Genomic DNA, 12450 nt, shown 5'->3' with positions numbered 1-12450 from the left:
AAGCTGGATTTTAAAAAGGCAGAGGAACCAGAGATCAAGTTGTCAACATCTGCTGGATCACTGAATAAGCAAGAGAGTTTCAGAAAAGCATCTGCTTTTGCTTTATTGACTACGTTAAAGCCTTTGACTGTGTGGATCACAACAACCTGTGGAAAATTATGAAAGAGATGGGAATACCAGACCACCTCACCTGCCTCTTGAGAAATCTGTATGCAGGTCAGGAAGCAACAGTTAGAACTGGACATGGAACAGCAGACTGGTTCCAAATGGGGAAAGGAGTATGACAAGGCTGTATATCGTCACCCTGCCTATTTAACTTATATGCAGAGTATATCATGAGAAATGTCGGGCTGGATGAAGCACAAGCTGGAATCAAGATTGCCAGGAGAGATATCAATAGCCTCAGATACGCAGATGACGCCACCGTTATGGCAGAAAGCGAAGAAGAACTAAAGAGCCTCTTGATGAAAGTGAAAGAAGAGTAAAAATGTTGGTTTAAAACTCAACATTCAGAAAACTAACAGAGTTAGTAAAGTAAAGGCCCCTGACCTTCCTGCCTGTTACCTTCTCACTACCAGTCCCATGGCAACTGTTGCCTGGTAACACTGTAGGGGAAGAGGGGAGGAATAATGCACAGCAATGGCCTCATGCAAAGAGCTGCACTTGGCTTGCTCTATTACAAAGATATTATTCTTATCATGGAATGGTGAGGTCAAGTGGGCCTTAGGCAGTTTTACTACAAAAAAAGCTAGTGGAGGTGATGGAATTCCAGCTGAGCTATTTCAAATCCTGAAAGATGATAGTGTAAAAATGCTGCACTCAATATGTCAGCAAATTTGGAAAACTCAGCAGTGGCCACATGACTGGAAAAAGGTCAATTTTCATTCTAACCCCAAAGAAAGGTAATGCCAAAGAATGTTCAAACTACTGGACAGTTGAGTTCAGTTCAGTCACTCAGTCATGTCTGACTCTTTGCGACCCTATGGAGTGCAGCATGCCAGGCGTCCCTGTCCATCATTACCTCCTGGAGCTTGCTCAAATTCATGTCTACTGAGTTGGTGATGCCATCCAACCATCTCACCCTCTGCCATCCCCTTCTCCTCCTGCCTTCAATCTTTCCCAGCAAAAAGATGTTTTCCAAGGAATCAGTTCTTTGCATCAGGTGGCCAAAGTATTGGAGCTTCAGCTTCAGCATCAGTTCTTCCAATGAATATTCAGGACTGATTTCCTTTAGGATTGACTGGTTTGATCTCCTTGCAGTCCAACTACTGTACAATTGCTCTCATTTTTCATGTTAGTAAGGTTATGCTCAAAATCCTTTAAGCTAGGCTTCAGTAGTACATGAACTCAGAACTTCCAGATGCACAAGCTGGTTTTGAAGAGTCAAAGAAACCAGAGATCACATTGCCAACATTCATTGAATCATGGAGAAAGCAAGGGAGAAAAACATCTACTTCATTGACTACCCTAACGCCTTTGACCATGTGGATCACAGCAAACTGTGGAAATTTCTTAAAAAGATGGAATAGCAGACCACCTTACCTGTCTCCTGAGAAACCTATATGTGTATCAAGAAGCAACAGTTAGAAGCTTACCTGGAACAACTGACTGGTTCCAAATTGGAAAAGGAGTACGACAAGGCTGTATACTGTCACCCTATTTATTTAACATATATACAGAGCACATCACGCAAAATGCATGGCTGGATAAATCAAAGCTGCAATCAAGATTGCCAGGAGAAAAATTAATGACCTCAGGTATGCAGGCGATACTGCTTTAATGGCAGAAAGTGAAGAGGAACTAACAAGCCTCTTGATGAGAGTGAAAGAGGAGAGTGAAAAAGCTGGTTTTAAACTCAGCATTCAAAACACCAAGATCATGGCATCTGGTCCCATAACTTTATGGTAAATAGAAGGAGAAAAAGTAGAAGCAGTAACAGATTTTATTTTCTTGGGCTCCAAAATCACTGCAAATGGTACTATAGCCATGAAACTAAAAGATGCTTGCTCCTTGGAAGAAAAGCTATGACAAACCTAGACAATGTATTGAAAAGCAAAGACATCAGTTTGCCAACAAACATCCTTATAGTCAAAGCTATGGTTTTTCCAGTAGTCATGTATGGATGTGAGAGGCAAACTGTAAAGAAGGCTGAGTGCCGAGGAATTTATACTTTTGAATTGTGGTGCTGGAAAAGATTTTTAAGAGTCCCTTGGAGAGCAAGATCAGACCAACCCTAAAGGAAGTCAACCCTGAATATTCATTGGAAAGACTGATGCTGAAGCTGAAGGAAGCTCCAGTACTTTGGCCACCTGATGCAAAGAGTGGACTCATTGGAAAAGACCTTGATGTTGGGAAAGATTGAAGACAAATGGAGAAGGGGATGGGAGAAGATGAGATGGTTAGATAGCATCACCGGCTCAATGGACATAAATTTGAGCAAACTCCAGGAGATAATGAAGGACAGGGAAACCTGACATGCTGCAGTCCACAGAGTGGCAAAGAGTTGGACACAACTGAACAACAACACCGGGAAGCAGCAGTTACTCTAGAAATTTCAATGAGACATTTACCTATCAGATGATTATAGATAAATGTGACAAAAATTCAAGTACCTTCCACTGAAGTGAAATTTTTAGGTGTTTAGCGGTGTTGTTACCAAGCCCAAGCTTGTTCTGCTTGCTCCATGACAGACCAATAAATTGAGAGATGAGTTGTTTAAACAAGGAATAACAACTTTAATCAGAAGCTAGCAGACTGAGCAAATGGCAGACTGTGTGTTCAGTTGTGTCTGACTTATTGCGACCCCATGGGCAATAGCCCTCCAGGCTTCGCTGTCTGTGGGAATTTTTCAGGCAAGAATACTGGAATGGGCTGCCATTTCCTTCTCCAGGGGATCTGATCTTCCCAACCCAGGGATCAGACCTGTGTTTCCTGCATTCCAGGAGGATTCTTTACCATTGCACCACCTGGGAAGACCCAGAGGGCAGACTAGTAGTCTCAAAAGAATATTTTCCCTCAGTCTGAATTGGGGCTCCTTTTATAAACAAGAGGGGGAGGGGCCCATTTCGGCGCTGACCAACGGCTGAGCAGGGCCAATAACGGCAGCTAGTCGACCGTTAGTCACTAACAGTCGCCTGCTTGGGGGAGGGGCTCACTGCGGTGAAGGCTCACTGCGCCGCTGAGTGCCGGCAAATAGCTGGTGCCTGGCTCACTGCCACTGCACCCAGAGCAGAAAGGTGCGACTCCAGAAAGCCGGCAAGTCCAAAGCACCAGGTTGCTCCAGCAGTGTCGTCCTCCAGCCCTTGGTGGCGAGGCGTGCAGGCTGCAGACAAGATGGTGGCCACATAAAGATGGCTGACACGTCAGGCAATCATGATCACTGTCTGAGGCAACAGGCACTGTGGGCTCAGCCTGCTGCTGGCCCCAGCAGCCAGCCTCATGAGTGCCGAGGTGGCCCTGGAGCTGACGCTCCCGGAGCGGAGCCCTGCCTGCCTGCTTGCGCAGTGGGTGAGTGCCGGGAGCAGTGGCCTGACAGGTTAGGCTCAGTGAGGGCTGCCAGCAGAGAGGTGCGACAGAGAGGCCACTGCCTCAACGGAGCACAAGCCGGCGCCAGGGAGGGAAGGGCGCATCACACCTCCGGGTTCAGGCTGGGAAGGCCACCACTACAGTGAGGGGCATGTGGAGACAGCCTTTGTAAAGGAAAAATGAGGCATAACATCTAGTATGCTGCTTTGGTTTTGAAGAAAATATTCCTCACGTGGGTGAGCTATTCCAGCTCATCTACCAAATGACTCAAAAAGCAGGGTCCAGAATAAGAAAAGGCTCTGCAACAGGTCTAAGATTCTCTGTCTTCTGGGCCGTTTGATCCAACGGATACATTGGTGTTGGAAGGGATGCTGTTTAGAGCCTTTAGGAAACCCTTTTATATGAATCACAGAACAAACACTTAGGATTTTGGAGCAAATCCCTGACATCTCTGTGAATAACTACTCTCCTTTTGAGAAACAGCTTTTAGCTTACTATTGGGCTTTGTCAGACCATGAACACTTAACCATAGGCCATGAAGGACCTGGCTGCCATTATAAATTGGGTGTTATCTGACCCACCAAGCTATAGGGTTAGACATGGACAGTAGTTCCCCATTATAGAATGGAAGTGGTATGTATGACGTAGGGCTTGAACAGGCCATGAAGACATAAGTTGCATGGGGAAGTGGCCCAAATGCCCCTGGCTCTTATTCTTGCTAAATTACCTTCTATCTCCAAGGCCACACATACAGCATCTTGGGGAATTCTCTGTGACCAGTTAGTTGACTGAGGAAGGGAAAACCTGGACATGGTTTACAGATGATTCTGTACAATGTGAAGGAGCTGCCCTAAAGTGGACAGCTACAGCAGTACAGCCCCTTTCCAGTACATCCCTGAAGGACGATGGTAAAGGTAATTTGTTCCAATGGATAGAACCTTGACCAGGGTACCTGTTTGTCCATTTTGCCTAGTAAGAGAAATGATCAAAAGTATAAATCTATATACTTAATCAATGGTTTTTCTGGATGGTCCAGGATTTACAAGCAGCATGATTCAAAAATTGGAGACAAGGAAGTCAGGGAAGAGGAAATGTGATTATACTTCTCTGAATGGAGCCATGAAATTAAAAGATTCTTGCTCCTTGAAAGAAAAACTATGACCAACCTAGACAGCATATTAAAAAGCAGACATTACTTTGCCAACAAAGGTCCCATCTAATTAAAGCTATGGTTTCTCCAATAGTCATGTATGGATGTGAGAGTTGGATTATGAAGAAAGCTGAGCACCAAAGAATTGATGCTTTTGAACTGTGGTGTTGGAGAAGACTCTTGAGAGTCCCTTGGACTGCAAGGAGATCAAACCAGTCAACCTAAAGGAAATCAGTCCTGAATATTCATTGGAAGGACTGATGCTGAAGCTGAAATGCTCCAATACTTTGGGCACCTGATGCAAAGAACTGACCCATTGGAAAAGACCCTGATGTTGGGCAAGATTGAAGGCAGGAGGAGAAGGGGACGACAGAGGGTGAGATGGTTGGATGGCATCACTGACTTGATGGACATGAGTTTGAGTAAGCTCCGGGATTTGGTGATGGACAGGGAGGCCTGGTGTGCTGCAGTCCATGGAGTTGCAAAGAGTCAGACATGACTGAGGGACTGAACTGAACTGAACTGAATGGGGAAAAAAATCATTAAGATATTTTGTGTTCCATGTGAATACTCACCAAAAGTTGACCTCATCAAAAAATTATTGTTTTAATGAGTGGATAGGATGACTTGTTCTGTGGATAATAAATAGTCTTTTTCCCCAGCCACTTTTGTCATTTCCCAGTGGGCTCATAAGTGAAATGACCACCGTGGCAGGGGTGGAATTTATGCATGGGCTCAGAATCATTGACGTATATTTGCTAAGGATGACCTGGCTAGAGCTAGTGTCCAATCTGTCAGCAGTAGAGACCAACATTGAGTCCCTAATATGGCACCATTTCCTGCCAATTACCTGATGATGACTAGTTACATTGGACCACTTCCAACATGGAAGGGACAACACTATGTTCTTCCTGGAATAGATACTAACTTTTGACATAGTATTGCCTCCCCTAAATGCAGTACTTCTGTCAAAGCTACCATCTGTGGATTTACAGAATGATTTATCCATTCTTGTAGCTTTTCCACAATGCATTGCTTCTGATCAATAAACAACATGTGTTTCACAGAAAATGAAATACAGCAATGTGTCCATACTCATGGCATTCACTGATCTTACCGGGAAGAGTATGCCTGGGATATAGGAAATCCCTTAGGGAATCTCTTAGCACTGTGATTAAAGCTAATGGAAAATTACAACAACTTGGCTCAGGCAGGATTTCTAATGGCCCATACCCTTCAGGAATGAAGGTTTCAGTCACCATACTAGGCAAAGAACAATGGACAGCTGAGTTTTTTTTGAGAGCAAAGAGACTATGGAATGGGTTGTTAAAGACAATTACAAACATTATTAAAGATCATGTGACCAGTTGCAGAAATGAAATAAAATTTGTGATAGTTTAATATTATAAATATTTATTTTGTTATAAATATACATATACCCATATATATATATATCATTTAGCATAAAATATATTAATAAATTAAATTTATACCACAGTGTTTAAGTTACAAATATCAAGGGAAAAGGGTGAACATCCCCAAGGACTTTGCAGCTTCTGGAGAAAGGATTAGCATAGTTTTGGTTTTACACAGGAAGTTGTATTGTGTTAGGTGGAAGAATGAGCTTGTTATTGTCTTTATTATGGAGATTGCATGATTTAAGGAGATAAATGTGAGCTCTAAGTTGACAAGGGAAGACCATGGTGACCAATTTTATATATCAACTTGGCTAGGCTTTATTTCCCAGTTTTTCAATCAAACACTAATCCAGGTGTGACTGTGAAGGTATTTTATTAGAGGTGATTCAGGTCCATGTTTAGCTCACTATAAGTATACAAGATTATTCTACATAATTTAGAGGAACTTTGTTCAATCAAGTGAAGGGCCTTAAGAGGAGAACTGAGGGCGAAGAAATTTCACCTGTGAGAAGTAGCTTGCTCTCATGCCCAAGAGTTCCAGGCTTCCCTTCCTGACAGCCTGCCCTCTGAATTTCAAATTTGTGTCGCCAACTCCCACAGTTTCATAAGTTAGTTCCATGTAATAAATCTTTTAATAAATATCTCCTACTGGGTCTGCTTTGTCTGATTGAACCCTTACTTATACAGTCAATACATTTTTTTCCTGCAACAAAGGGGAAATTTTACCAATTTAGTTACCTGGAAAACTTCCTGCTACCATCACCTTTGACAATCTATCTATCTTTTCCTGGTTCACTGTCTGATGGTTGTCCAGGAAAACCTTTACCTATTTCTGTCCTTCTCTGAAGATTTCTAGGCAGCTACAAGTCATTCCATCTTTCCTTCTTGAAAACCACTCTTCTGATTTTGAATATAGTAGCATAATGCATAATTATAATTGGAGTACAATATTAAACAGGCAATATAATTATAAAATCCATGTACAACTTTTTTCCTTATTTTTGAATTTTTTATTTTGAATCGGGGTATAGCTGATTAACAATGTTGTGATAGTTTCAAGTGAACAGCAAAGGGACTTAACCATCCATACACATGTATCCATTCTCCCCCAAACCCCTCTCCCATCCAGGCTGCCACATAACACTGAGTGGAGTTCCATGTGCTATACAATAAGTCCTTGTTGATTATCCATTTTAAACCATTCCTAGTGGTCAGTGTGTACATAACCTTCCAAACGCCCTAACTATTCCTTCCCCTGGTGACCGTAAGTTTATTTTCTAAGTCTGTGAATCTCTTTGTTTTGTAAGTAAGGATCATTTGTATCATCTCTTTTTAGAGTCCACATATAAGGGATATCATAGACTCTTTCTCCTCTGTCTGACTTACTTCATCTAGTAGTATGTACAGCCTTTAACCATTAATTTAGGACACATGAATTGTGGACAAAGTTTTCAGTTATACTATTTTCTCTACTTTTCTGTATGATTTAAACATTTAAAAATAAAATAGTAAAAATATTAAAGTAAAATAAATATTAAAAGCAAAAAATAACAAAGGAGAGAGAAAATGTACTGTTGTATGGACAATAAAATACCTCCCTTGGAAATACAATTCATCAAGTAAAATAGAACATAAGTAAGGACACAGAGGATTTGTATAACACATGACCTAACGACTATACAGAAAATTTTTAAATCAGGTGGTCTAAACCAGAAAAGGAATGTCAGTTTATAAATATAGATGATGGTTGAGGTTATAATAATAAATAATTCTATAGCTGCTTAATTAAAATTAAAACATTTTTAGAATAAAAAACAATCTCATGAGATTTCAAAGCAGAAAGAAAGTGTTAGTTGATCAGTCATGTCTGACACTTTTCAACCCTGTGGTCTGTCCATGGAATTCTCTAGGTAAGAATACTGGAGTGGATTACCATTCCCTTCTCCAGGGGATCTCCACGACCCAGGGATCAAACTCAGATCTCCTGCAGGCAGATTCTTTACCCTCTGAGCTAACAGAGAAGCCTGTGTGATTTCAAAATAACATTAATTGTATAATAATGATTAATATAGGTTTTCAAGCATAAATATATACTGCTATCTTTTGACAAAAAGACTGAGAAGTCTAACACTTGGCTAAGGAATTATATGATTCAAGATAAAGTATCTTATATTGTTTTTAGTGCTTATATGAGGGCCATAACCCATACCACTACCTTTTGACTAAAGAAAAGTGGTAGTGGTGGTGGTAAAATCTTTCAGTCATGTCCGGCTCTTGAGATCCTATGGATTGCAGACTGTCAGGCTCCTCTGTCCGTGGGATTTCCCAGGCAAGAATATTGGAGTGGGTTGCCATTTCCTTCTCCGAGGGATTCTTCCTGACTTGGGAATTGAATCCAGGTGTCCTGCATTGCAGGCAAATGCTTTACCGACTGAGTTACGAGGGATATTACTAGAAATTACAGTGGTTAGACTAAAAATCATGAGGGCCAGGAAAATAAATCAAGTTTAGATAAGTTGAAAACTACCACAGTTTATAAAACAAAATTAAAACAACCTTATCTGATATTTTTTCTTAAATTTATTTATTTTTGGCTATGCTGGTTCTTCATTGCTGCCTGGGCTTTCTCCAGTTGCAGTAGGTGGGCTTCTCATTGCTGTGGCTTCTTCTGTTGCAGAGCACTGGGCTCTATTGAGGTGGGCTTCAATAGCTGCTGTGGGGGGGCTCAGTAGTTGTGGCTCCCAGGCTCTAGAGCACAGGCTGAATAGTTGTGTCTCATAAGCCTCGTTGCTTCACAGCACGTGGGACCTTGCTGGATCAGGGATCAAACCTGTGTCTCCTGCCTTAGCAGGCAGATTCCTTACTATTCCTTACTATTGAGACAACAGGAAAGCCCCTCATCTGATCTTATATAAAAACTTAATACAAAAGTCAAAACAAAACAAATGTAGTATATAAATTAACAATCCAATTAAAACTTATGAAATATGGCTTCCAAGTTGTTAGGGTGAAATGGCATGCCTGCATCCTTAAACTCTTGGGAGAACATATTTTGTTAATTCACTCATCCAATATGTTTGCTAAGCCAGACAGAATCCATCTTTCCTCTATCATTTTATAATAGCTAAATGAAAACAGGTAATACTTCTTAGCATATTGCATCCACCATTACCGAATTTAAAAAAAAATTTAGAAGGGAGATGTTCTGGGAAACTTGGAAAAATCTTATACATCCAGGCCAAGTACCACCTAACAAAAGCAGTTTCATGGCTCTTGTCAATGCCAATGCTTACTTTATCTGAAAACTAGGTGGCTTTAATGAACTGCTTCTAGTTTTTCTGAGCCTAACCCCCAACTATAACACCCCCAAAATTATATAAGTAGAAGTTCCAATAAAGGAAGAGAACTAAAGTGTGAAATTATGTATTTTATAAATATATCCCATTTGTAGGAAAATTTACATTGTATGTATTTTATATTATAAAAATATATATTACATATCATATAATACATTTTATAAGTGGGTTTTATTATAAAATGGGCCAAGATATTATATATATGTATGTATACATATATATGTATATAAAATCCTGTTTTCTCTCTACCATGGTAAGTTTTGCACGCTATCTTGCATCTGAAAGGTATTTCTTTCTCATTTTTCCATAGATTTTAAAAAGTAATTAAATGAGATATCCTTAAGGTCAATTGATTATAAAAGGAACAAGTTCCCTAACCCACAAGGAAGCAAGCAACAGGTCATTACATTGACTATTGCAGAACTTCTTTTTGTATGTGCCTCCTAAGATAGAAACAGCTTTTAAAACAAAACAAAATTAAACTGGAAAAATGTCATTAATGAAACTCTGAAAACTAGTTGTATAACTATTTCTGAATATCTTCTTGAAAAATAGAATTATTTTATAATGATTTTACTAATGTATGTGTTTTAGAGTTCTGATTATTTAACTCTTTGCCTTCTAAAAGAAAGAATTAATACAAGAAAGAAAAGGGAATTTTCTTTGATATATAGCCTCTTATTCCTTAATTATTGTATTAAGTCAGTATGTTTATCATTGCAGATGATGAAAAAAAGAAGAAAATCTGAAATCTGTATTTCTTCAGCAAAGAGAATCTCTCAAGAAAAGGGCTTGGCCACTTGCCATGGTTTTTCTGATGGCATTTTTGACCTCTTTGTTCCTCAGGCAGTAGATGATAGGGTTGAGCATGGGAGTAAAGACTGCATATATGGCTGAGATCAATTTGTTAGAATTGAATGAAGCAATGGCCCGAGGTCGGACATACATGAAGATCACGGCTGTGTAGGAGATGACTACCACTATAAGGTGAGAAGCACAGGTAGAGAAGGCCTTCCGCTGCCCAGTGGCTGAAGGAATGTGCAGGATGGCAGAGACAATGAAGGCATAGGAAAGGACGGTGGCTGAGAGAGGAAACACAAGGATGATGATGGCTAGCACAAAGTCTACCATCTCTGCCACAGATGAGTCCATGCAGGCCAGTTTGAGGATGGGGGAAACATCACAGAAAAAATGGTTCAAGATATTATTACCACAGAAGGAAACTTGGGAGATGAAGTATACTTTTGCCATAGAGACAGTAAAGCCACTCAGCCAGGAACTGATGGTTAGCTGAACACAAAATTCTGTGGTCATCATAACCGGATAGCGAAGAGGCCAACATATAGCCACATAACGGTCATAGGCCATGGCAGCCAAGAGCACACACTCAGTACAGGCAAGTGACATGAAGAAATAGAGCTGGGTCATGCATCCCAAGAAGGAGATGGTATTGGGACAAAGCAGGAATCCAGCCAGCATCTTGGGGACTGTGACAGATATATACCAGGTCTCCAGAAAGGACATGGTGCCCAGAAAGTAATACATGGGCTTGTGCAGGGATCCAGTTACCCACACAGTGAGGATGATGACTACATTCTCCAACAGCACAAACAGGTAGGTGATGAGGAAGAGGAAGAAAAGCAGAACTTGCAGCCAAGGGTAAGTAGGGAAGCCCACCAGGACAAATTCACTAATATGAGTGATATTTTCCTTCCACATAATTAGGACATCAAAAGACAAAAGACTTAATGATGGCAGCACCAGATTAAAGAGTGAATTCACATTGGAGCAAGGGGCCCTCAGGCTACATTAAACATAACCCTAGGGTCATAATCTGGTCCTGGGGTATAATTTGGATCACTAGAGGCCACAGCATCTTCTCCAGAAAATCAGGTGTCAGAACAGGACCTGAAAACAAATAGAACATAGACACAAAGCTAAAAATCTCAAAGTAGAATCGTGAGGTCAGATTCAGGGTTCAGGCCTTTGAATCTGAAGAGGCCTCCAGGTAGTAATAGGAGAAAATCCTTTCCTTATCATCATATTCACAGATTTCAGGGGCAGCTATAAGGTAGGAAATCATCACAATTAGAGAAAGTGCCAATCACAATTAGAGAAAGATTGTCCAGGAAGCGAGGAAGTTTGAAGTCTGGAGAAAATGGAAACAGAATATCAACTAGGAAAGACCCTCCTGGCCAGAAGAATTGCTGACTCTGGTCTACTCCTCAGCTATGCCCTATGTCTTTTGAAGACACTGGCAACAGTACTTAATAATTCACTGCCTATTTTTAGGGCCACAGCTTTAAAAAAATTGAATAAAGAAATGTTTACCCTCCTAGAATAATTAAATATATTTTAGTGTTTTAGATGACTTCTAATAACACTAACACTAATAATCACATATGTAAAAGTTATACATAGTAGTTTTATTTATACATATGTAATATTGTATATACATATCTACTAGTTATATATTATAGAATAGTTCACAGTTGATCTCAAATTAATCTGTGTAACTCATCTACATCTTCTTCAAAGACTGGCTCAAGTATTTTGTACTTCTGGAAGAAGTGCTACTTGACTAATTGTGTCTACTTCCTGACTCTGAAACTCCTTATTATGGACACTACTTGAGGGCAAGTTGCATTTAAGAAGCTGCCTTGGGAGTGGGAAGTCAGGAGATTTGACAATTTGAAAGGGTCCTGGGCTTCCCAGGGCACAATATATAATCTGAGGAAATTTAAAAATACTTTCTTCATAAGTGGAGACAGAAGTAAAAGGACAGATAAAAATGGGGTTGAGATTATAAATTAAATGAATCTTAAAAGAGAAACATATTCTTTGAGAAGCCCAGTAGAAATCAGGGAAATGGAAAGAAAAATAAGATTTGAAATTTCCTAAGCGGGAGATGTAGGAGATGCAGGTTCGATTGTTGGGTTGGGAAGATCCTCTGAAGTAGGAAATGGCAACCTACTCCAGTATTCTTACCTGGAAAATTCCA

The 12450-nt window shown here is 40.3% G+C and overlaps 2 protein-coding genes across 2 annotated transcripts in view; both read right to left on the bottom strand.

Annotated features, from left to right (window-relative positions):
- The window catches only part of LOC122449250 (interferon-induced very large GTPase 1-like), a 393510-nt gene that overhangs the window by 117120 nt on the left and 263940 nt on the right, over window positions 1-12450 (bottom strand). The window lies entirely within an intron of this gene.
- On the bottom strand, window positions 10212-11168 carry LOC122449248 (olfactory receptor 6). The gene has a single exon (XM_043480798.1). It carries the CDS (start codon window positions 11166-11168, stop codon window positions 10212-10214), a length of 957 nt encoding a protein of 318 aa, XP_043336733.1.

Source organism: Cervus canadensis, chromosome 11 (assembly GCF_019320065.1).
Source record: "Cervus canadensis isolate Bull #8, Minnesota chromosome 11, ASM1932006v1, whole genome shotgun sequence".
Classification (NCBI taxonomy): Eukaryota; Metazoa; Chordata; class Mammalia; order Artiodactyla; family Cervidae; genus Cervus; species Cervus canadensis.
Note: the sequence above shows the minus strand (reverse complement) of the source record. Positions and strands in the feature narration are given on the sequence as shown.

Excerpts from the sequence above, each read along its gene's own strand:
- LOC122449248 (XM_043480798.1), bottom strand. The coding sequence starts at position 11,168 with ATGTGGAAGGAAAATATCACTCATATTAGTGAATTTGTCCTGGTGGGC.